We start from the raw sequence: 25,691 nt of genomic DNA on the forward strand, positions 1-25,691 counted from the left end.
TTAAAAGAAAAATCAAAATGTTATATTGAACATTTTTCATTGATTCACTGTGAACCAATTTTTTTGCAGTTGACCGTTTTTCCAATTACTTGACCTGTTTTATTCCTAGACGGTTCAATGATTTATTTGAACTGATAATATAACCAGTTCACCAGTTTTCTGGTTCGACTAAACGATTAATTTTCATAACACTACTGCCGAATTACTACATTCCCAGACATTGCCCAATATTGAAATTTCTTGGAAATTTTACTCAAAAAAAGCTTATATTAAAGTTATTGGATATATTCACATATGATTCGTCAAACCATGTATGAATTACTCACCAGTGATCCATTTCAAATTTCCCAATTTATTGCAGATGTGTGGCAAAGGACAAATTGAAGTGGAACGGGAGATGATATCCAACGAAGAGGAACATGACTTTACCATTTGATCATATCAACAAACCTTTCTATAAACAAGTCAACATGGATAAATTCCATATACAGCCTACAGGATTAAATTAAATCATATTGTAAACAACATAAAATCAATATTAACATCTACTGGACTAGTCTGCCTAAACCGAAGGAAACAAGAATTTCCATTCCTATGTTCCCTATTATAAAATTATAAATAAATATACACATCTATGCCAAGTGTGTTGGTCTTTCAACTGAACTGAACCGCGCACACTGTAATTCCTCGTTCAACCTTGGTTTTACCTGTTGCAGTCAAAAAGTTGAAATGTAAATATAGATTCACATAGGTTACTACAAAAGCAGGCGATTCACTCAGAATTATGTATACACAGATTCTCACCCCCTAGAAGTTTTCCGATTCTGGTTTTTGTGACCCTTTTCATGTGAAGCAGAAGGAATCTTTGAGATAATTAAAGAGCTCTGCAATCCTTCTAATAGCTGCCAACCAAAAGTTAACCACATCAGACTCAACAGAAGACAACGATATGAAAACATTTTTTTATACAGATAAGACAGTGGAAATGGCTTATTATACTTGAGACAAAATAATATTAGACGCAACTTAGAACAACAAATTTCAGTTGAAGGCAGGCATGTTCTTACTCTTGACGTTGGCTGAATCCTGCGAATGGATCTACGAGGCTCAGTGTTTTCAGATGTTGATTTCAGTGGATTTCCACTGAAAGCTTTTTCTTCATCAATCTTACCCAGCCTTCCACCACCAGCAGGCGCAAGTTTTCCTTTACTTGCCCTTGATGTTGATGTCTTTTTAGCAGGGTGAGAATCAGTCGAAGACACAAGTGATGAATGCAAGATTGGTCCGGCCCCAGCTCCAGTGCTTCCAGAATACAATGCTCTTTCCACCTGATTTTCACTCTGAGATACATTCTTAAAATGACTTGATGAATCCTTGATCCTTTCTGCATGACTTGTCAAATCATTAGTACGAGAGTTTGATAATGGGTTTTCTTTTGGTGGGACCACTCTACCCAAAACACTCTGCGACTTTCCAGACTTAAAGGTGGGCCTGGAGTCAGCTCCTAGTTTTTCCTTGGTATCATTTTTTGAACTATTTTTCCACCCACGTGATCCAGTACCTTGAGGTATCAAGAAATTTGAAAGCTTGACTGAATCAGTTCCATCATTGATCTTGCTTGTCCCATCTGCAACATAATGCTTGCTTACTTCCATAAATTTTCTTTTCTTCCCAGGTTTAGGAACACCAAAAATCACTCTTGATCCTTCTTTTTGAAGACCAGTCCTCACCATTCTGTGGGCATCAGATTTATTTTCATTCTTGCTGTACTTACCAATATTGAACACTCTATCATTTTCAGTCAAGTCAAGTAACCTCAACTTGCCAGGATTTGCCGACTCCACGGCATTAGTACCTTTTGGAATCCTGTCTTTCCCTTTTACCTCTACTGCAGGACTACCTAACTTAGGTCGTTTTTCATGAGGTGTATCACCCTACATGCAAAACATACAACTCAGTACAGGCATGCATTAAGTTAAAACATAAAACATCAGAAGAGGTTGCAAACAAAGTACCTCATGGGTAGAACTGTCACCGGTTCCAACCTTGGGATACTCAATCCATTTCCCATCCTTCCAAAAACGGGATGGACGTAGATGCCAAGCTCTGACAAGTTTTGTTTTTCCACTGACTGCAGTAAACCAATTAGATAATGCTTTTCGAAGGGGCTGGTTCTATACAATTGTAAGCACACTATATATTATAGATTAATGTTTAATCAAATAATGTACATACCAGGGAAGTGAACAGTTAATGTTTTATCTTTCTTGTTCTGATCTGTAATAACTCCTTCCTGCCAACTGATAACAAAAACCATCAAATGTGAGATAACCAACTTCTGCAGCAAAATATAGGTGTAACAAATAGAACAGTAGACTCTGTTTGGATAAGCTTAGGTGATAAATTAATTCTAACTTATGGACGAAGCTCAATTTATTTTATCTCCTTATTTTCTTTTCAAACAAGGGTTTATGAGAAGTTTATCTTAACAGAGCCTATGTAGGAAATTCAAATTAAAAGTGTGGCAGCTTTACAAAATTGCAGTAATAAAAACAATGACACTTCATAGCCAAACAACAAATTTTGCAACTTGGAAGTTTCTATAAGAAAAAAGCTAATATTAGGATGAGTTGAATCTGTTAAGACCTTTTCATGTATATTTTTCTCCTGAAGGAACCAAATGTGTGTTTAAAGAAGCTATTTACTGGTCTTATCTGAAAAAATTCCTCAAAATGGTGCAAGAATGATTATTCCTGTGCAATAAAATCCATTCCCTTTTGCAAATTTCTTGATTGCATCTGAACTATAATTAATGAAGTCATAGGAACTTTACCGTATGAACAATCAAAACATTCAATATTAGATACACAATGGTCAATTCAATTATTTTTTTTAAAAATATCTGGTTACTTCATTTATTTCGAAAAGAAAGTTGGAACTAAATCACTTCCCCTGTATCATTTACAGGGTCAAACAAATAAAACCTTAAATGCATTAGAACGTGTCACACGAAAATACCTCTTGAAACATGTTATACATCATAAAAACTATATACTATAAACTCTACCTTTCTTCACTGCATGCATCAACCCTATCCCCAACAGACCAAGTATAATCTACCATAGCTGCCCTCTGTCTCTTCCTTGTTCCTTCATTATGCAAACCAGGAAGATAATGAGGAGTACGTATTCTCGGAGATTTGACTTCTCCACCTTCAAGGGAAATCCATTCCTTCAAAGGTCCTGCACCTGGAAAACAACAATTTTTCACTTAATTTTACAAGCCTATATTGATAATTTATATTAAACCTATGACTAACACCAGAAACATATCAGGTGCAGAGTTATCTGAAACCTAATAGCTTTTTCATTCCAATGTTCAATTCTAGGAATCCTAAATATACACACAATGAGCGCAAGTCCACTAGCTCTTGAAAATAGTAAAAAAATAGAAAAACAAACAAATGTAGTTTGTCTCACAGGTCAAGTAATTAAGGTATTTTATTCTCAAAAGCTAACCTTCATCATCAAGAAGCACAACATAGCATACATAAGCTTTACCATCCTTCAAATTTAATATGCTGGCTGTGTACCATGCTGCTGTAAATCCTTCTCCATCTTTGAAAACCTAATACATATGATTGCGTCAGATAGCTAGGAAAAGATATAATTTAAAAGCAGATCCAAAAAGGAAAGAGTGCATCTAATTTTAATTATAAACTATGGCCTAATCATCACCAGCGATGTTATGATCACAATGAAAGCAAATGGCCCTTAAATCTGGTACTCTAATCAAATCCACTAAAAACAAAGAAAATAACTCATGAAAACAACCTCTACAATAGAGCCCTCCTTGATGTTATTATCCTCCAGATTTTCAGGTTTATTACCAGCAGTGGAAGTAGCCTGTATTTCAGTCTCAGAATTAGGAAGCACATCAATGGTATTGACTAAATCAGAAACCTTGCGGCCCTTTGGTCCTTTTGAACTCTTTTGATTGATAATAGGAGAAAAGCCACCAATGCATTTCTTATGGTCCTGAGATATCTCACTATGCACTGTATGAAAAGGTGACTTCTCACTTGCAGCAGTCTTCTTCCTCATTTCATCAGATGAATTATCTGTATTACATATATGAGAAGTTTCCGGTCTGTCTCCAACATTGTCAACATTCACCCGATCACTGGTCACGTCTTTCAACAAGTCAACTTGCTGAGAAGACTCTTGAGCTGCATTCCAGCAACCCTCTGGACCAGCTTCTACTAATTCATTTAATGTCAAAGGATCACCCATAGTTACAATCTTTCCAGCCTGAGATACAGCTTCTGCTGCCAGCTCAGCAGCCCTCACAATAGCATCCATATTTTCAGCTCGTTTTCGGGCAGCTGAAGCAGCTTCCACTCTCCTCCTTGCAACCTCCTTTGCAGCTCCAATAATAGAACTAGAACTATTGGTTCCAATAGTACCCTTCAAGATGGAGGCAGGGGTTACTTTTCCCAAGTTAGTCATACCCTCTGAATGAGAAATTTGGCAAGAACTCTCATAATCAGATGAGACTAATGCTTCATCAGCCATTAATTTTGCATGCAATGCAGCATTTGATGCAACATTGGCAGCAGCAGCTGCTGCCTTTGCAACAGCAGCAGCAGCTGCAACTGCTACTGCCACAGAAGCTAATTTAGCCTCAATATCTGACACCAATCCCGAATTTTTTTGCTTATCCAACTGTTTCCAAATCTCCAGGCTATGATTCACAGCAGCAGCAGAAAGAGCTGAAGCTTCCTCTGCATTTACCCTTGCCTCCTTAATTTTTGTAAGAGACTTATCTGACAGAATCCTCTTCTCAACATTCCACTCACTTTTGAGGTGATCAGCAAGAGATAGCGGAGGTACAGACAAAACTGATTTTTCAACAGTAGTTATGGGCACACTCCCAACAGGGGTTGAAGTGGCAACAGCAGTAGATATGTGGCTGCTTACAACAGGAGTCAGTACTAATGGAGAATGCAAATGCATAGCCTTCTGCCCAAGATCCTCAGACACCATAACTTTTTTTCTTTTTTTGGGCTTTGAATCTGAAGAATGCTGAGCATTCAATACTGTCACATTGCTTGTATCAAGCGGAGGGGCAGTTGCTATAAAGACATTTTGTAGGCCTGCACTAGAAGCTGGCAGACCAGGAGGAGCATTCTTTATGCCTGAGGAAGGAGGTACAGGATATCCTTTGACAGAACTTAACCGAATTGTATCTGTGAGAGGTGATGCAGAAAGATGGGAACTGTTGTTATCAGGGGCAGAAGTAGGAGTCCATGCTCCACAAAGGGTGGCTTGGGATAACCAAGATGTGTTATGTCCAAGAAAGTTTCTGAGGGGTGGGGTTTGATAAGGATGCGAAGAAGTAAGTGCCTGTGAATAATCCACAACAGAACCTCTTGCAAACGCACTAGATTGAAGGGAATCACAGGAAGGAGTTGGTAGACTCCAAAGGGGAGATGAAAGGGGCATTAATGGGTTAGCAATAGTCGGAGTAGCCTTGCTGCTGGCTAGGCTAAGAGGTGAAGAGATTCCTTTTCCTTGAAGTGCATTTTGCTTAACTGCCACATCAGTGGTTCTAGGACCTGCAAATTTCAATTCTATTTAGTTACATTCAAATTAGAGAAAAAAGTAAACAAATATATATATATATATATATATATATATATAGAGAGAGAGAGAGAGAGAGAGAGAGAGGATACCAGATCGTGATTGCAGAGGCGTTTCCAGGTTCATAGGATGAGACTTTTTACCATGCTGCTTTTCCATGCAGGAAGACCAGGCATTCTGCCAAATGCTCCTTCCACCATCTAAAAACACAATCAAACTCAATACTGTTACAAACAAATAAGAGAAAAGGACATGCACAGGGAACATGATTTAGGGGGAAAAAAACCTGGGCCCCCAAAAGCTGATATCATATACGCCTCATCAGGTACGGTGCCTTGACTGCAGCAACATCAATCAATAAGAGATATAAATGGAGTTATTGATTATCATACTGGAGAGTATAGAACATATCATACAGCCTAAGCAGATTAAAATCTCATGAAGATACAGTCATCCCTTGCTTTGAGATAGAATATTGATTGAATGATGGGCATTAAATAGATCTAAGGTTCAACACACAAATTAAATCTGAAATCCTTACAATAAAACTGAATCCCATTTTTTAATTAACCATTAGGGATTAGGAGAGCCAGGTAAAGAATAAGTGTGGTAGGGAATGGATGAAAAAACACGATTCATAGGCACATGTGCACATCACATCTATGTAGCATCCATGACAATGAAGAAAATATAATGTAGTTAACATTTGAACTCACATCAAAGCCCCATAGACAAAGATCTGTGCACGCAATTGTACTTGCTGCATATCCATAAAAGGCTGTTGAAACAGAACAGGTGGAGAAGCAGAAGAGTTCAAATCTGGAAGGCTAGATGTTGAAGCACTTAAAATAGCAAATGGCTTTGTACTGATGCAATCAAAGTGCCCAAACTGCTGCATCTCATTCGATTGGACCTGGAAACCAGGTGATGGGCTCACAGACACACTAGTTGATCTATCCCCTCTTTCAGACTGTCTTCCTGGTGTTTTTCCTTTATTTCCTTTTCGAGAAGTTTCCTTTCCAGCTGTCTTATTAGAGGCTCGCCTAGTTTTGCGTTCAGGTGTACCTTGAGAAACACTATGTGCTATAACACCATCAGATATTTGTCGACTCCCAAGGGAGATATTTCCTGGAACTTTAGTTTTGGGAGTACCTAGTGCAGAAGGCAGTGGAGGTTCCTCTACAACCTTCAATAATAAGAAAAGGAGAAAGAAGAATAAAATGAGTGCACTGGATCACTTCATAATGAAAAATGCAGAATATATCCTATAACGTATCTCTCAAAAAGACCCCCTCCCCCAAATTCACTAATCATGATATAAACAAAACAGAGAATAAGATTACCATTGGAGCTTTTTTGGCTGCAGCTCGTTGCCTCTTTCCCAAATTTGATCTTTTGGTGGTCTTTTCTGAAACATCTTTTTTGGACAAATTTGGCACAAGATTGACCACAGGAGCTGAGCTTTTCTCATCTTTAGATGCATCATTCCCCTTAGGATCACGATCAGTAGATGTGTTCAATGCATCCTTATTTATGCACTCAGAAACTGGAGGGTTCCGATTAGCAGAAGCCTTAACTTGATTCACATCCTTTTCAGTTTCAGGTTGGCTTCCAAATGTAACATTGACACCACAAGTATTATCAGACTGATTGGCAGGACTGCTTCCAGTTTCATGCAACTTGGTGCAAGAATCAGGTAAAGAATTGGAGCCTTCATTTGCAGATAAATCATCACCTACAAAATTAATCAATCATCAAAAAGGTGCGAAAGCCAGAAACATCTGAATAAATGTTAAGCAGCAGGAGATGCATGTTACAATTGTAAAGCAACTAAGACATAATTTGCATTTGCATATACTATATTCAACAATTCTACCACCAAAAGATTGCGTAACTCTAAAACAGGACAGGAAAAATTAGTGAACAATTACAAAACATTTCAGATATTCACCAGAAGTTCAGTACTACCTTTGCCGTGCAAGGACACTGCCAGCAAAAACAAGAACAGGGCAGCTCAAATGTAAATTAATAAAGTATACAACTAACAAGGAAGAAGAAAGCCATCATATGCAATAAGCAGAGACCATCAGTAACAGGGGCACAGACATGAAAAAATACAGAGATGGGGTGATGAAAGAGAAATATGGTCATTATCAGCATGGTCATTAACAATGCTTGGCTTAAAGTACATAAGGTAACCAACATTCAATAACAATGAGAACATAAGCAAAAATTTACTACAATTATTCATTTAGAGGAAAGATAAATTTGCATAATTCATGTCATGTTACATTATTTTTTCCAATGTTCTAGTCTTCTGAAATGGACACATAAATCTGATACAACAAACTACAGAATTTGAAAGGAAACACAAAAATGGAAAAGACTAAATTAAACCATACCTGATACTTTTGCCGACGGCTTGTCATGGTTCTCTTGTATTGCCTCCTTGTCATCCTTGGTAAAAGAAACTGCAACTTTATCACCCTGTTTCTCTGTTGATGCACACAGAACTGCAGCCACACCAACCTCTTTTGAGCATTCCTGATCAACCCTATCACTCAGAGTTTCTTGGGGTTTACCCATCTTTTCAGAAGCAGTAAGAACACAACTGCTTACTGTCTTGCACAACAGTTGTCCTGATGTATCAGAAAAATGTATTTCAGTTTCAGGACAAGGAGCAGTTTCCTGTTCAGAAGACCCAACAAGAAGAGCTGTGCTTGCTTCATTGGCTATTTTAGCTTCCGAGCTTGCTTCATTCACTACTTTAGCTTCAGGGCCTGCTTCATTCTCTATTTTAGCTTCACAGTTTGCTTCATTGACTATTTTAGCTTCAGAGCTGGCTTCATTGGCTAGTTTAGCTTCACAGCTTGCTTCATTGACTATGGTAGCTTCATTGGCTATTTTAGCTTCAGCCTTTTCCTTTTCATCAATAGAAGCAGACCCAACAGGCGTCACTCCTTGAACTTCACAGTGATCTGTAACTTCATGTGTGGACACAATTCTGCTAGGAGAGAGAACACAAACATCCACTATCTCACAGGATGTCGAACTAATATTTTCTAATATATATTGTGAAGCTGAAAAATAAGATCAAAAGAAACCATGTAGTTAAACCTTATAATGACATAGATTATATCCTTATGTTAAATCAACTTAATTTTCTTAGTATACCTGAATTGTTGACAGGCTCGACATCAACTGATACTGTAGAAGTTGTCAACTTAGTTTCCATGTTACCTGCACTAACAGATGATGAACTAACTCCTGTATCAACAAGATGGGATTGGTCCACATCACAATGCAATAGGCTGGAATCAAAAGTGGCTATTTCATTCTCTTGGTCAATGGCAGAAACATCCTGACAAAAGTTTTCACGGTCACCCTGCTTGTCAGGTTCACTGTTTTCACATACTTGAGTTGCCTCACCCAAAATACAAGATTTTGTAGAAGCCACTGCACCTAAACTAGAAAAACTGCCTGCTTTGTTATCATTATTTCTTTTATTAACAGTAGAAGTGTTTTTATCCCCCACAGCAAACATAGATGCCTCCGAATTACTTAATAAAACCTCTGTATCCATCTGGTTACCAATGTTCAATAACTGCTTTTCCATAGAAGCACTGCTTTCAGCATATGTCTTCTCAATGGTACCCACATTCTGCTGAAAATTAGGAGATGTAATACACTCAGATTTGCTGACCCCAACTATATGCCCCTCAGAACTGGAATCATCTTTAATTGCAACCATTGGTGAGCCACTTGTATCTACTGCAGATTGATTATCCACAATTGTGTCTTCTTTTGCATTGCCCTGAGACAAATCTCTGAAACATGCATCTTCATTGCATCTCTCTGTGTTCTGCAAGTCAGAAATACCATCAGATACCATGCTCAAGGAGCCCTCTAAACTACTTCCACAAGTCTCAAGGCCCTCAACTGCATTGCCACTTTCCAATGCTTCTTCCTTAGGAAATGAACAAAGAGGTTTATCAGAATGATGCGCTTCACCCCCAACTGCATTTACATCCAAAGTTCGAGTGTCAACATTAGAATCTTTGTTAATCACAGAAGAATCCAAATCTTGCTCATTAGTTTGTATCTGTAAAGAACTTTGCTCCTCACTACCCATGCCAACTACATGATTTTGCACATTTTGAATGTTTAAGACATCACAAGAAGTGAAATTGTGTACAGAAGTTACAGTAATATTAGTCTTCCCCCCAGAAGCAGCCGAGTCCTCTTGAGTTTTTTCTTCAAGAGAACCATCAGCCACAGTCTCAACTTTTCCTTGATTTGTATCATTACTTTTGTCATCAGTAAAGAGAATCCCCCTAGCCATTGGCAAGTCAATATTGCCAAGCATATCATGTGGTTGCAGATTGCTTAAACTTCCATCAATGGATAGTACACCCTGGGAAACTCCAGCCAGAGACTGCTCCCTTTCTTCATCCTTCAATCCAGCCAAGTTCTCATCAATAAAACCTGTAGGCTGTAAATCAGTAATATTATTTTTAAATTCATTTCTACCATCAGGTTTTGGATCGGGCTCCATTTGCTTAGCTAAGCATACCAGTTCATCACAGGCATCAGACTCCTGTATAACAGTTTCTCTAGGGATAAATTCCTCCTGTCCAACAGATTTTAATAGCATTTCAACAGATTCCGAGGAAGTGGCCTCAGACCAAACATTATTATGCCTTGATATAGAGCAAGATTCAGCTGCAGTTGTGCCAAACTCTATGCCACTACTCCCGCGGGAGTATGCATCAATCCACTGGTTATCTTCGTTACTTCCAATACCAAGGTAAACTTCAGTTTCAACCAAACTATCATCAAACCTTAAATGCCCTTGAAGGCTTTCATCAAAATCAAACTTGGGCAGAGCATATGGCCTTAATGCTGGAGGAAATTTTGTGCTCCCTTCACCAGGTAAATGGAGATTCTGGCTTTGAAAATCATTGTCATCATAATCCATGGATGTATCCCTGAAAAAATAAGCATATTAGAGTAAGAGAAATAAGCCAAATAACTAGAAAACCATGCTTAAATTTGATATATAAATATTCATAAAACACACTTGCACATACTACAAACTCATATGCAGACATACATGCATATGCTCCACCACCCAGACATAAACATCTGTTTGTGGCTACATGGATTAAACAATGCTATGATGTTTTTAAAACACACAAGACTAATAATGTTAATGTTAACAATCTTAATACTATGTACCATACACAAAAATTCTATATTCAAAGTTCAAGGGGGGAAAATCCATCATCCATATTTGCCTAAGTTAGTTTTTGAAAAAAAAATTAAAGTAGCAGCAACAAGTCACAACCAAATAAGGGAAAAAATAGTTACTACTAAAAAGGATATCAAAGTCAATTACAAAAGAAGGCAGTTATGTCAATTACTAGAGAAAAAAGAACAGTGATCTCTAGTTGTTTCTATTAAAAAAATTATTAAGAAAGTTCAAATCTGGGCATGAGAAACCCAACTGAACATGACCCGGGAAAAACAAAATAGAGGAAGAATGCTTCCCCAAGAAGCTCCATTAAAACAGAGCGGAACAGCCACAGTGGCACAGGAGTAAATACTAGAAATGGGACTTTGGGTTGGCTGGATGCAATATGGATTCTCAGATATAGATCTCATGGTAGTCAAACTCAAGATTCTTTTCCGACTCAGAAACGGGTCACAAAAGCACAAATCATTGAATCATAACTCTGAAGTGTAAGATTCTACAAGATTTATAAAATGAATGTATATGCATATAAATTCTCACATATGCATCTAACATAGTATAAATAAAAGGGAAAAAACCATTATAACTCACATCAAATTATCAAATACTTAATTAAGCTTAAATTCATAATCATGGATTCATAAGCATAAGAAAGTAAATAATTAAAACTCCATACAAAATTCATAAATGACAAACAGTGAAACAAAACAACTTAAAATACTGCACTAGTGCCGTAGTGCGTAATGCCTACTCCTAGTACAAAACACAAGACATGAACACCAGACGAGAGAGTTGTGTAGGGAACGACTGAATTTCTGAAATAGAGCAGTAGCTCACATAAAATAGGGAGAGAAAACCACACAAACAAAGTCACAAAGAAACAAGTAAGAGGTGACCTCACACGTGAGGGAGAAGAGATCTGACATGGCAGTGGGGAGCTCTGGTTGTTATAGTTTGTGCAGCCGAGTTTAGGGGAGGGTTTATGCGAAGTTGAGAAGACGAAGACGTAGATAGGAGGATATGCTTTCACATAAAATAAAATAAAAAAGTTGGACATGAACAGTACCAGAAGAAGAAAGTCTAAGGACGCTACCTCCCTCCATTCGGCGAGGAAATCCAGCCTCTCTGATCTCTCACCTGTTCCTCAATCGTACAGTCATCTACTGCATCAACCAATTCACAATATGTCAGTCACTGTAACTTCTATCAACTAAATAAATAAAGTTCGAAAATAAAAAGCGTGAGAACACCGACAAGGTCGACGGAACCTCGCCGGAAGCCAGAAACTCACCGGTGAGTGCTAGGTCCGGCGGATCGAATTAGGGTTTTGGCGATGAAAGAAAAAGACGGAAAGGCAGAGAGAGTAATGAGAGAAAAAGTGGAAACGACACGAACACGCGAAGTGCGTGACACTTTCCCTACAGATTTTTTATTTTTTTGTTTTTGTTTATATTCTTCTCTCAGAATTAAATTTTACTACTATACAAGTAGTATGTATAGTCCATTACTCAATTTGACATTCTCATCTGTCTATTACTCTATTATTATCACTTTACTTCAAGATTTTTTATTTAAAATAAATTTATCATTTATTGAATTAACAAATAAAAAATTACTTAAAAAGGAATAGGAAATTAGTAATAGATATGTTAAAGTCCAAGTAGACACTAGACGTAGCCTATATATTTTTTTACTTATTTATAATTTTATAAATGCTAACTCGTGTGACTTTCTAATAACATTAGTTAACAAAATTTAAATTATAAATATTATTAATATATCCCATTTTAATTTCTAATACATCATTTTTAATATAAAAAATATTATTATTTCCTAACCATTGCCCAAATCAAACACATAAAAAAAATACTAGCGGAATTGGAAAGGTGGATAGTAGTAAATAGTTGAGAAAATCCACATCCAATATTATTATTTAATATTTCAAATAATGTTGCTGTTATTTTATTTCATAAAATAAATATATTGGAGTATTATTATTTTTATTTAATAATATGATATGCATTCAAAAATTTAATAATCTATAAACTTAACTATATATAAAGGGGTAAGGTATTTTGGTGTAGATATTTTTATATTCATTATAACTGTATTCATAAATTCTAATTTTATTCCTATAATTATCACAAACCAGCCATTAACTTTAATTATTCTTTTTATTTAAAAAAATGAAAAAATAATTAGGTACGAAATATCTGTGTTTCCCTAATTATTTAATAATATAATAATGATGTTTCAAGTCAACCATAAAAAAGTGTCCAACAAATTTCTTGTATTGAGCTTAATTTATTAAAAATAATTTAGAAGTATATTTTCTGTATTTGTAATTTTTTTAATCTTTATAAATTTTGTTTATTTTATTTTTTTATTATTATCTTTTTTACAAAATTTAGAATGTGACAAACCGATTCATAACATCAGTTTATTATATTACTTGATAACATTATTGTACCACAAAACAATAAAAATGTCACATTATCATTAATTTATAAGGACAAAAAATTAAAATAAATTAAAATCACATAATGATATATTTGTAAGAAAAAAATATTTAATTTTTAATTACATACCAATATATCCACATTTCTATCTTTATACCCTCTCTCCCTTCACCCTCTTATTTTATTCACTTTTCTCTTATCTTTTTCTTCAATTCCTCCACCCTTCATCACTTTTCTAACACCCTTTCTTCTCCTCAAGCAATTATGTTCACAGCAACAATTATAACAATCATGATAGTGACAATGATGACGACAACACTTGAAACAACAATAACAATAGTAGCAGTAATAATAGTGTTAGTGATGACTGACAATGTATTATTGGTTATTACAAATATTTTAATTTGAGAATTAAATATTTTTTCATCCTTGCAAATATGTCATTTTTGTGTATTAGTTATTACAAATTATGTTTGTTTTATTTTAATCCTATAAATTAATAATGTTGTGACACTTTGTGTTGATATTTCATCATGTGATAATATGGCATGATGACATTCTTATTTTGTTTGTCATGCTATCATTTTTATAACAAAGAGTGATGATGAAAACGAAAAATAAAACAAAAATTTACAATGAAGATAAAGAATGGTAAGAATGAGTAATGCTAAATTGCAAGGACAAAAAATATTTAAGAAAAAAAATGAGTTTTTGCTAATATTTTATAAACCAAGCTGATTATTAAACCGGTCAAAGTATTAGTTTAAGATTTAATATCATAAGTTTATAATTAATATAATACATACAATAATATTAAAATAACTTAATATTAAAAATTAATATAATAATTAAATAATTAAAAATACAGCATAATATTAAAAATTTAATATCCTAAGTTTATAATTAAAAAAATAAAGCGTAATTTTTATATGTTTTTAACATTTAAAATACGTACAAAAGTTCAAATTAAATATATCATAGTAGTTAAGTCAAAGTCTCAATAATACATATCAATATTTATTAATAATAAGTTTATATTTTAAATAAAAAAGAAAATGACAAATGCATTACATTGATTTTTATTTAAAAAAATAAAAAATGGTATTGTATTTAGCATTTTGTTTGTTGACCCATTGTAAATAATTTTTTGTCGATTTTTTTTACTAATTTTACTGTTATTTTTTTTTTACCAGTGTTACGGTTCTTTGACCGACTTTTATCCAATTCAGTTTTGTGATTTATTTAAATCAGTCACTTAACTAGTTCACCATTTTCTGGTCCAGTTGACTGGTTCTGTATAGTTATCAAAACAATGATTTACGATTTCATATTTTCGATCAATTTTGGTCTTAATATGTGTATTTTAAATTAAAGAATTCCGTGCTCTATTTTTTATAAAATATATGAACTTAGTATTTTCTCATTATCTATATGTTAGATATCGTGTTGCTGTGATAAATTATTGTAATTAATGAGTAGAGCTGGTAATGAAACAAACTAGTTCCAAATTAGTTTGAAATCGAATTCAATAATTATTTCGTTAAACTTATTTCTGAACCAATTGAATTAAATTTAAGTTAAAAATTCAACTCGTTAAATTTGAGTTATACAAGTCATTTAATTCATGAACAAAAGTATTTTTTTATTAAATTACGATATATATTTTGAATACGCAATTTTTTCCAATGTATTTTCTTTTTTTCAATTATCTTATTCCCTTCCTTAGAGTATAAATTACCCTAATAATGGTTTATTCGATGAAACTAAAGCTTGAGATTTTGATAACATGGAAATTTATTACATATACACGTATCTTATCATAATTTTAAGAAGAAATGATACTATATGTACTAATAGTGTATTTTTTCTTACATTATATATTTATGATTCAATTACAAATTTTCATACATATGATAAGTTTATTGGCTTTGATAATAATCATCTTAAAATTCATAATAATGATTATTTACATTGATTAATTGTATAAAAAAATTTATATTGACTATTAAAACATAATTTTAATTGATATGTTTAATCAATAATTATGACAAATTTTATCTTTTAAAATATATTATTTTATTTTAAAGGAAAAATTTACTTCTCCTTTTTGATCGTTGTAAAGCTTATAAGTTTCTCTCAAAAAATAAATACATAATTATCAATATGTTATTTTTATAGATCATGTGCATCTTTTTTAAAGGCAATCTTATTTAAATTGGGTAAGACCATTATAAGTGACAAACCTCTTTCTCTCTAGATATTTTGAATATTAACATGTTATTTAGTTATTAGTGGGTGATTAAATTTGAATGGGGATAATGAAAATAGAGAGAAAAGGTTGATTTCTTAAAAGAAAAAAAAAAGATATACTTTCTTTTCCTTTTTCTTCAATTCAAATTTCAATTTTTTTTATTTCCTTTTCTTTCTACTCTACTGAGTTAAATTCGATAATCCAAGACAATTTACTAGGTATAAAGTATAATTACCTAAGAAAAGGTATGAGCTAAAATCAAGTAAGAGACATAGTGTAAATACCTTTGAACCCATTGTCTTTTAATACTTAGTTTTTCATTAGGCTGATGACCAAACCCCACGGGGGTGACTACTATAGACTTGAGATGGAGGGTTATTCTCTTTTTCTTTTCCAATTTGGATGTTATTATCTCATCTCTTGTTTTGTTTTTTATGTTTAAGTATTTTCTTCTTATTATTTTTTTAAGATTGGGGCTTAACCTTTCGTTTAATACTGGATGTTTGATTGAATTATGTTGGTATTTTATTGACTTTTCCTCTGATTTTTTCTATGCGAAGCGATTAACCACAGTTTTTCACATCCTTAGGCGCTTAGGAAAGAATTGAAATGCAAACCTAATTGTTGGGATCATAGGGATGAAACTTAGGCTTTGAATTACGGGAGTAGGTATAGTTTAATCCTTTAAGAATCAAAAGACTTAACAAAAACATAATAGATCTAATTGAACATAATTACTATGAAAGTAAAAGTCAATTCAATTAGATATACATGTATGTGTGGAGAGAAAATGAATGTTACTTTAAGTTATTTCATCTCCAAAGAGAATCAATAAGAACACTTAGGTAAAGAATGAGTCCATTAAAAAATATTGTGTGAACTCGCAATTTAAATTTTTTCTCATATTTAATTTTATTTAATTATTGTTTTTTTTTAATTTTGATTTACCTTCACTTTTTATTATCAATATTTTCAATCAAATAATGTCTTGGTGTTTATCTTCTTGAATCACAATAAATTGGTAATCATAAAACATAGACCATGTGAAAGAACCATAAATTTTATTATTTGAGGACAATTGTAACGTATAATTTTTGCTTAGGTAATAAAATCAAAATAGATTATATAATAGATATGAAAAACATATTTAAGTCTTTCACATTAAATATGTGTTCATTCTTATATTTTTTTATTTTTACCGCCTATTATTTCTAACATGCTTATTTTGTCCCTAACAAACATGTAGATCTATTTAATGTTTATTAAGAGAAATATAAATACTCCCTCCATCCATTTTTATAAAATCTATCAACTAGTTTATATCTGTTAAGAAAAATAATTGATCATTAAGTTTATCGGTCACTTGTACTATTTTTTCAAAATCATCCTTGATTTTTTTGAAATTAAGCATCTTTCTCACTCCACTTAATTGTTTCTCATTTAATTAATTAATATTGGGAGAGAAAATAATTAATATTGATAAGTGAATTCTTAAAAGACAGTTTCTTTCATTAATTTTTAGCATTTATTAATTTTTGGGTAAAAAAAATTGTTAATTAAGGATCAATACTTAGAAGACAAATAACTTTTTGAAAAGGATATTGTAAAAAACGGACGGAATAAGTATATCATGAACTGGAGGTAGAAGAAATAGGAAGCTTTCCTTTCCAGAGAGGGCCAAAGCTAAGATCAATGGCTTGAGACAACATTCCTAAAGGGAAAGCGGCTTATGCACTCGACTCGAATCGAAGAGATTTAGACATGACCAGTACATAAGAGGATTCTTAATGACCTTTCGAAAAATGGTGATGGTGATGCAGCATATTCAATGTAAAAGTTTTTTTTTAAAAAAAAAACGATTATCGTGATTACTGTTTAAAAATTATAAGTTGCACACTTGTTGGAAGGTATGCGACTAATTTTATCTCATATTACAATGTACACAAATTTTCAATTAGCTATTGTTGGAGTATAAGTGTGAAGATAAATTCCATTTGATAGAAATTTTCAGGTGCACAACACCTGCAACTAACTTCCTCTCTTTCTCAAACCAGTTATGCCTCCACTAATCATTCAATAATCTTTACCAAGCAGTTAGATGTCATCATAGACTCATACCCACCAAGGCTTGTCTATGACATCCTTGGAGAACACGTACCGGAACCTTGAGCTATAAGGTAACCATTCTATGATCTGAGATGGTTTTTGGCTGGATTTAGGATTAAGGCACTTCTGCATTGAATCACGCAGCTTCCTATCAACACTCTCCATGACCCATCCAAAGAGATCGTCTACGCTTATTGATGCTTCTCTAGAAAATCTTTCCACCAATTTTGGGAGAAAAACTTTTCTTGACTTCTTCACAATTACATTTGCTTGGAGAAACTCCCTCTTGGCAATATTTAGTTCTTCACTTATATTTGATGCTGAATAAACCTTTAGCTGCAGCGTTGTAATTTGCAACAACAAAATTCTTATTCAACTCTCTTTAAAATCCGGGTAACAGAGAACAGGGAGTATTGTAGATAAAAAATCAAAATTACTATATAAGAATTCTGCAGCATTACTTTGGAAGATGGTACTTACTACGTTACATTCTTTATAAGCAAAAGAGCTTGAAGTTCAATTAGTTTAGCAGAGAAAAAGTTTATGAGGGTGTCAGTATTTATTATTACCAAAGGATCTGACAAGGCTCCAGAGAAAAAAATTCCAATTCATATTCAAATGCATTTTCATAGCAGAATGTTTATGAGAGAAAGATTACCACAGGATCTGACAAGGCTCCAGTACAAAGGGCAAAGCAGACAAGGGGTTGGGAATTAGTAAGACCCAATTTGGAACTGAGAAGTTGTCTTTCTTCACCACTTTTCTTCCTCAAGGCAGCAGACACAATACTTTCAAGCCACTGTATTTGATAAAAGAGTTAATAAAAAAGAATAATTGTATTAAACATTTGATTCTGTCAAAATAGGTGTTAGAAATTGCAGAACAATACCAGAAAACAACATAAAGGTTTAAATAACTGCCTATGCATATCATCACTCACAAAGAAGAAAGCTAATACCTGTCTTATATTCTTCTCATTCTTGTGAAGAAGCAAAATCTAAACAAGTTGACAAGAGCATGGGTGACTGATTATTGAATATAGATGTGCTTACAATTTATGATCTCTTTCTAAATTCCAAATTGGAAGCTGTGCCACGAATTCAAATAAGTACATCGATATCTTTCTAACATAATTTAGGATTGGAAGCAGAAGATACAAATCATACAAAGAATCAATGATTTATAACCCTCTATAGAGGAGATATAAAGTTGGTTGGGTGGTTAAGAATGAAGGGAAGGAGGGAAAGGTTGCGAGTTCAATCTCTCTTGTTAACAAAAAGCTAACCAACTAAATTAACATTTGTTGATAAAAAAAAAATCCTCTACTGGCCAAAACAGCAATGGGTAGGAAGTTTAATAGTCAGACACTTCAGCCCATCAATGAATTCCACTTTTGGCAGAATTAACCATTAAACATATCAAGACAAAATGTATTAAAAGTTTTTTAAATTCATAGATGGGGTTAAGGGGAGTACCCGTCCAATCCGAGGTGTTCGGAAGCAAAATATCATTTGCTCTATGGCATTTGCACTTACGATATGACCGCCAATGTTGTAAGCAGCCTGCACTAGACAATTGTACAGATCAATTGATAATAAGTATGATGTCTAGTAAAACAAAGGTATATTTTGTCAAGAAAGAAAATTTATATACAAAGGTATATTTTCAATTGTTTCTTTCTTCTTATTTTGTTTTCCCTTGTTGGTAATGTGAAATAAATAAATTATTTGGTTATGTTCCTGGTCTGAGGTTCCCAAGAAGAAAAATTTGAAGAAAATATAAACCTTCCAAAAGTTCAAAACATTCTTAAGTTTGAGAGTAGCTATCTTCCGTTTGAGACTTTGAGTAAAGCAATGTTTGAAGAAAATTATCCGAGAACTCGTAAATACCGAGAATTTTCTTCTAACTAAAGAATAAATAAAATTAAATAAAATAGCGAACTACCTTGTGAAACAAGGCTAGCCTCCTGAGAGAACCCTGGGGAATTCCGTATGCTAAATATGCCTGTCAACAGGAGATCAATTAAGTTATGTATGCTTTAAAATTGGTAACACAAAATTATTGTTGGTCATATGAATATTACATGCATCACAAGAGCATTGTGCACATTGATCCAGAATGCAATTTGTGCATCGCTATCCATTTGACTGACATTCACCCTTTCTAGTTGTTCAACTAAAACTCTGAATGTAAACGGGGAGGGGGGAAAAACAAGTCAGATCAACAATTCAACAAGAAACTTAGTGCATGAACAAAGTATTATTATGGTATAAATAAAAAATTAAATTAAAGTACTTAAAGAATCATAAAATTACACATATCCCAGATTTCCAATAAAGATATAGCAGGATGTAATTGTTAATAACTCGTGCTATAATTACCAAATAACTCCTACTCCCTGAATTTCCAAGCAAGGAAATAAGTTGAAAGTTCATCACTGCCTTTAGATTCTCTACTGATTTTTAATATTTCATTTAAAACTGTCATACTTATAGAACCAACCTGTAATTTTTGATGGCATAAGAAGCATGGGAAGAGTGACGTTTGTGAGTAGATATCCAAGAAATTTCAACTGCTAATTTGCAAGACCAGTCAAGATCGTCTCCAATACCATTTCGAGGCCGTATAGCATTAGTGGATGACCTTGACAATAATGGTGACCTACCGTTTTCAGAATTTACAGAGGTTGCACTGCGAAGCCAGCAATATACAGTGGCCATGCATCTCACCATATCCTCAGAAAGCTTGCTTGGATACTGGTATAGATGGTCTTTCAAAGAACGTAAAATTGGAGTTTTCTCGATTGGAGAAAATTTTTCGTGAGCCTGACATATGATTTAGATGAGAATGTTCAGAACAAATATCACACCATTTAGATGCATGTAAGCATGTTAACATGCATGAATTCATATGGAATTTCTTTTTCTTTTGGTTACAATTCTTACGGTATTTGCTTCGGCAAAATGTATTGCAAAGCTCTGATTACTTGAACATTGGGTTTATAATTATATAAGCAAACATACCAAACTTGCCATGTGCAAAGAAATGGTTACTTCATCAGTGGCCAATTCCTTCTGGTGTTATAAATTCCGGATCAAGAGAATGGGACTGGACCAGCTGGTGAACTGGCCACAGTCCATATGTGTGATTCAATTCTCCCGTGAAAACCGATTTTTTTTTCCATAAACCAGTATGAAATGGACTAAACGAATCAGTTCTAGCAATAAATTAGTTAACCAGAGACCAGTACATGTCCCAGTGGTGGTGTCCTGGGATTTTATGAATCTGCCACGAGTGCCAGTTCTGGCATTAATTAGACTAGTAGTAATTATGCCAGTGGAGAAGACCTTGACAACAACAAATCATAAATACTTAATAAATACAAAATATCATCTTAGAATACATTTTTAAACATATATTAAGAAAAAAAAATTCTATAACAAAAAAAAATCTTTTTTTCAAGAAAATATAATATTCAATATAGATGACATACCGAAATAATCATATACAAGTTATATATCAATTTAAAAATTCCGCACAGAGGTTGAAACAATGAAAAATAAAAGAAAACTAACTGAGAAAAAACACGATTTTTTAAAATTTGCTCTTAATAATAATAATTTTAAAATTTCGGTTTGACCATAATGCAGTGCCAATCAAACCAGCAATCACTGAACATGTACCCTTTCTGGTTCAGTAAACAATGCTCTCTGATATAACAGAGTTTTTATATTTGAACCAAATGCTATCCACTAACAGCAAAAGCAAAGGGAAACAATCGATGCACATAAATAATAGAAAATAAATATGAATTTATATCATACCTTGGTGGAATCAGAACAAGTCTTTTTAAAATAATTGTTGCCTTTGCCACGTGATAAAGGAGCGTGATTAGACCCAAAGATTTTATTCCTCAAGTCATTATTAGAAACTAGAGCTTGCAGGGTTCGTAGAGGGAATTTTTTTGATGAACAGAATGCACTTGAAATTATACTCGGATGCTTCCTGGATCCTTGCTTTGTATGAGCAGGTGAAGCAACAGCAGAACTTTGTTGAGAAGTTGACCGGCTAACACACTGTTCAAAAATACTCCTGTACAGAGAAAGTACTTGCTGCTCACGGTTTATAACCTCTTCTTCAAGCAACTCAATTTCAGCAATCAAGTCTTTTGTCTAAGAAAAAGGAGGAAAAATGGAAGAAATAGTTATTTATTTTCCACTAAACATACACTAGTAGCCATATTACAGTGTATATTATAAATTTAAAAATGACATCGAACCGGAACATTCATGTCCTTGCCGCACATTCCAATCAAAATAACTATCTACCTATCAAGTGAGAGTGAAGAGTCCATTTTAGTTATATATCATCGAATGAGGATCTTTTACATGAGAGTCAATTGCTCTCTCTCTTTACTGGGGAATGGGAAGTTAACCCATTCAAAGGATTCCTTTAACGCTTCGATGAGGCTCATGAGAATCCTTTGAATTCAAATCCAATACCTTCAGATGGATCATGTTCAATCCTACCAATTGAGCCAACCAATATTGGAATTTGGAGAGAATCAAGTTTGCTAATTTTATCATTTCAAAGCTGTGCCTCAGATTCCCAAAGGCTATAAGCCTATAACACACATGAGAACGACACAGCTTAATTTGTATGCACTATTAGTATAAAAAAATTTACACTGTTAATTAATAAGAAATCATGATTGACGTGATTTTTAAAATAGTTATTATAAAATTAATAAATTTATCATAGGGTTATTGATTGGATTACGGTACAAAAATCATGTACACTGTTAGTACATACACTATTTTCTCAACTGCATAACATGGGTTTCCCAAAAGTTAGATCATTAGGTAGAAGCTCTAGACCAAGAAAGGCTTTATCTCTATCCCACCCTATCTAACTTTTGCAGCGTAAAGTGTGTACAAAGCACAGGATCAATCATATTGTATTCTAAATTCATAATTTAATAGTGGCAGATTAGAAGAATGGCAGAGTGGTGGATCAAATTTCTGACCATTTGGTCACAGAGGTTCTAATATCTTATTAAAAGACATAACTGAAAACTTAGTGTGTTAGTAGATGAAGGCTTAAAAATGAGCTTCACTTTAAAGTAATTAAGCTGAGGAGGGAATTACGAAGCCATTTACGAGAATGTTATCAGAATTCAGAAATTGACCAGGTTCAAGTATAGGATTCTTCAGGTTATAAGTTATATGGATCTTTTACGGCATCAGGATTCTTCATATTGCAGTTAAGAAAATAGATAGGAATGCCAAATTACCTGGGCAGTAAAGTGCCTGTGTCCAGGAGATAATGTACTTGAGGCTCGACCCATCGCCCTCTCAAGCAGAGTGCGCATGGATCTCTCCTGCTGTAGGCGTAACTGTAGTTGCTCAACCTGCAAATCATTATAGTGAGGGTCTCAAAACTTTGCTTATCTTCATATGTGTATTATATAGGGTTCTTTTCCCGTGTTTCTTGAACTGGAGATGATTCTGAAAAGCTACCTGCTTATGTAATTCCACATTAAGGGACTTTTATGGCTTTTTTCCCTATGAAGACTTAAGAGATTATGCTAAATTTATTCTTGAAACACTAATTTTTTTATCAATAAGTTTCATGATGATATCAATCAAATTTTTTCGCCTTTCTAAAGAGAGCTCCCAAGCTCATACAACCAGTGGAATTGGCTTTGACCCGTTTGTTCCTTTTCCCCCACTTTTCAACAATTTAAATTACACAACCAATTTTACTAGGGTCAAATGCAAGCAAAATACGTGAAAACCAAGAAGCAAAAGCCTGGTCAGAGTCATCTCACCATGTGGAGAGTCAAACAGAATTGTTGAAAAGAAATTTTGAAGTTAAGAACCTACAGGTCCAGAGACACGACAAAATAAGAGATAAGTGCTTACATCTTTTTCTAAGGATGCTCTATGACTTGAAGAGGTATTCTTGTTTACACAAGTGAGATTGTCATAAGACGGACTCTGTAACCTAGAAGCACCCACTGAAGGTGTTGAAACCTGTCCAAGTCATGATAAAACCAAACCAGTGAATTATCTTCTGACTAACATTCAAAACGACTACACAGTGTATCTGTAATGCAATAATTGTTTGTTAAGAAGAATTATGAGATGTGATTTTAAAAATTTAAAGACCAAATTTAAATTGCAATCTCACAAGGCATTCATTGTGGTCTTTCTCGAGTGGATGCGAGGCTCCACCTCTTGCATTTGCCAAGTTCCTTTCAGAAGCACTGAAAAGATCATAAGAGAAAGAAAAAAAAAATGCGGTGTCATAAAATGAATCAGCTGAAGACAAGACAACAACTGTAATGTGTCTAAAGAAACTAGATCAGCATTACCAAGTTTTCCAATTCTCGGGAAAACTAATATTTCACTAATACACTGAACTAGAGTCAATCAGCCAACATTTATTAGCCAAACCAGTTACTTTGAAAGAAGAAAAGCCAATCTTGAGGCAAATTGAATCCCAGAAGTAAAAAATCTTGATCTCAGTTTCCTCATAAAAACATATTTATACGGAAATGCAGCTCGCAGTATCCAAATTACTACCCCAAATCTAATTCTAATATAATCTCTAAACATTCTAAAACTTTCAACCCCTCGTCTCGCACTTTTTCCACCGACAAAATTTCAGACTAACACCCACACTTCAACACAGAAAGAAATACATTAATCCACTAAACGAGAAACACATTAGTATTATACATACCCAACGCTATTATTTATGTCATTGTAAATAACTGAATTGCTAAAAAAATAAAATAAAAAAGGACCTCTTAGATCGTCTGTGTGGAGGTTTGCCATGTGGAGAATCTCCGTGATCTTCATAGCCACACGCTTCTGCGGCGTGGCTCAGTTTTCGAAACCCGCGTAACTCGCTCATTATTAAATCTCAGCTATTGTAGAATGCTCATGCATTGTTCTAACTTGTTGGGTTTTGAGAGTGGTGTTTGTTATTTTTTTATCGAGAGGTGGCCAAGTTTGAACCCGATATAGAATCATAAATGACAAGTACAAATATCTAAGGCGCAGGAGTGGAAGAAAGGAAGTATGTGGGGCCAGCTTGGGTGGGTTAATTGAACACTACGAATAAAGAGGCCGAGATCGAGCGAGGTTCCGCAACAGGAAGAAGAATAATTGAAAGGAATGTGAATGCCAAGTGTAAATAGTAAGATAGGTTACCGAAAGAGTGCGGCAACGAGACAAGATAGGTGGTGTCCCCGCAATTGAATTCGAAGGGTTTTGGGTCGTTGGGCGCATTCAATGATCGTTCATCAACCTCCTCTCTCTCTGTTACTTGGTGTGCACCAAGTTAAGAGGAAGGAAGAGTGAGTGTTGGTTTCATTTGGATTCGGTTGGATGCTTCATTGATTTCCAATTCCCGCTAATGCTAGTTTAAACTCAAAAGCGTCTAGGTCTAGTCTATAGTACGACCACCAGAGACACTCCTGCATGGGAAATATTTTTCTCATATAGAAAGTTTGATTAATGAGTCCTTGCATTTTAACATCTAAATATCATACACCCAATCAATAATCTTAATTTCTCTTTAATTATGGTCTTCGAATAGTTCAAATATTTTTTTTTCTAATCAGGGAATAACACAAATTAAGCATATGAAAATAGAATAATTTTTTTAATTTTTGTTATTTAGAAAATCAATAGACTACTTTTCATCTTAGATATAAAATATTAAAAAAATACATATATTTCTATTTCTATCTCTTTAATAACAAAAAAAAATATTAACTAACCAACATAATCATTTTAAAAAGGAAACATTAGATTTTTTTTATTCTAATCTCCCTTCCTCTCTTTTTCATTTCGGTAAACACATTAAATTTAATAAAAATTATATTAAGATAATTAATATTAGGAATTTTAGGAAATTTTATATTATTTTACTTTTGTGATCCATTATTTGTCAAATGATATACAAGA

General features: G+C 33.9%; 2 protein-coding genes across 6 annotated transcripts; both read right to left on the reverse strand.

Moving 5' to 3' along the window:
• Positions 1 to 398: 398 nt before the first annotated feature.
• On the reverse strand, positions 399 to 12,344 carry LOC114412174. 4 transcript variants are annotated; one of them, XM_028375975.1, is made up of 16 exons: positions 12,188 to 12,344; positions 11,990 to 12,059; positions 8,817 to 10,630; positions 8,045 to 8,722; positions 6,986 to 7,377; positions 6,359 to 6,828; positions 5,929 to 5,981; positions 5,735 to 5,842; positions 3,834 to 5,617; positions 3,519 to 3,627; positions 3,068 to 3,248; positions 2,236 to 2,300; positions 2,016 to 2,131; positions 1,068 to 1,934; positions 805 to 902; positions 399 to 707 (listed from the first exon to the last, which is right to left on the reverse strand). In XM_028375975.1, exons 3-16 carry the CDS (start codon positions 10,618 to 10,620, stop codon positions 704 to 706), a joined length of 6,729 nt encoding a protein of 2,242 aa, XP_028231776.1. In that variant the 5' UTR covers positions 10,621 to 10,630; positions 11,990 to 12,059; positions 12,188 to 12,344; the 3' UTR covers positions 399 to 703. The 4 variants fall into 4 exon arrangements, with proteins under 4 accessions (XP_028231776.1, XP_028231774.1, XP_028231778.1 ...); XM_028375973.1 differs by having other exon boundaries at positions 11,963 to 12,059; XM_028375977.1 differs by having other exon boundaries at positions 11,990 to 12,056; positions 12,188 to 12,339.
• A 5,159-nt stretch (positions 12,345 to 17,503) lies between these two features.
• LOC114412175 lies at positions 17,504 to 25,118 on the reverse strand. 2 transcript variants are annotated; one of them, XM_028375979.1, is made up of 12 exons: positions 24,524 to 25,118; positions 23,905 to 23,980; positions 23,637 to 23,747; positions 23,006 to 23,122; positions 21,537 to 21,884; positions 20,378 to 20,537; positions 20,215 to 20,284; positions 19,796 to 19,895; positions 19,657 to 19,716; positions 19,188 to 19,274; positions 18,371 to 18,511; positions 17,504 to 18,048 (listed from the first exon to the last, which is right to left on the reverse strand). In XM_028375979.1, exons 1-12 carry the CDS (start codon positions 24,631 to 24,633, stop codon positions 17,719 to 17,721), a joined length of 1,710 nt encoding a protein of 569 aa, XP_028231780.1. In that variant the 5' UTR covers positions 24,634 to 25,118; the 3' UTR covers positions 17,504 to 17,718. The 2 variants fall into 2 exon arrangements, with proteins under 2 accessions (XP_028231780.1, XP_028231779.1); XM_028375978.1 differs by having other exon boundaries at positions 20,215 to 20,537; positions 24,524 to 25,117.
• Between the last annotated feature and the right edge of the window lie 573 nt (positions 25,119 to 25,691).

This window comes from Glycine soja, chromosome 5 (assembly GCF_004193775.1).
Source record: "Glycine soja cultivar W05 chromosome 5, ASM419377v2, whole genome shotgun sequence".
Classification (NCBI taxonomy): domain Eukaryota; kingdom Viridiplantae; phylum Streptophyta; class Magnoliopsida; order Fabales; family Fabaceae; genus Glycine; species Glycine soja.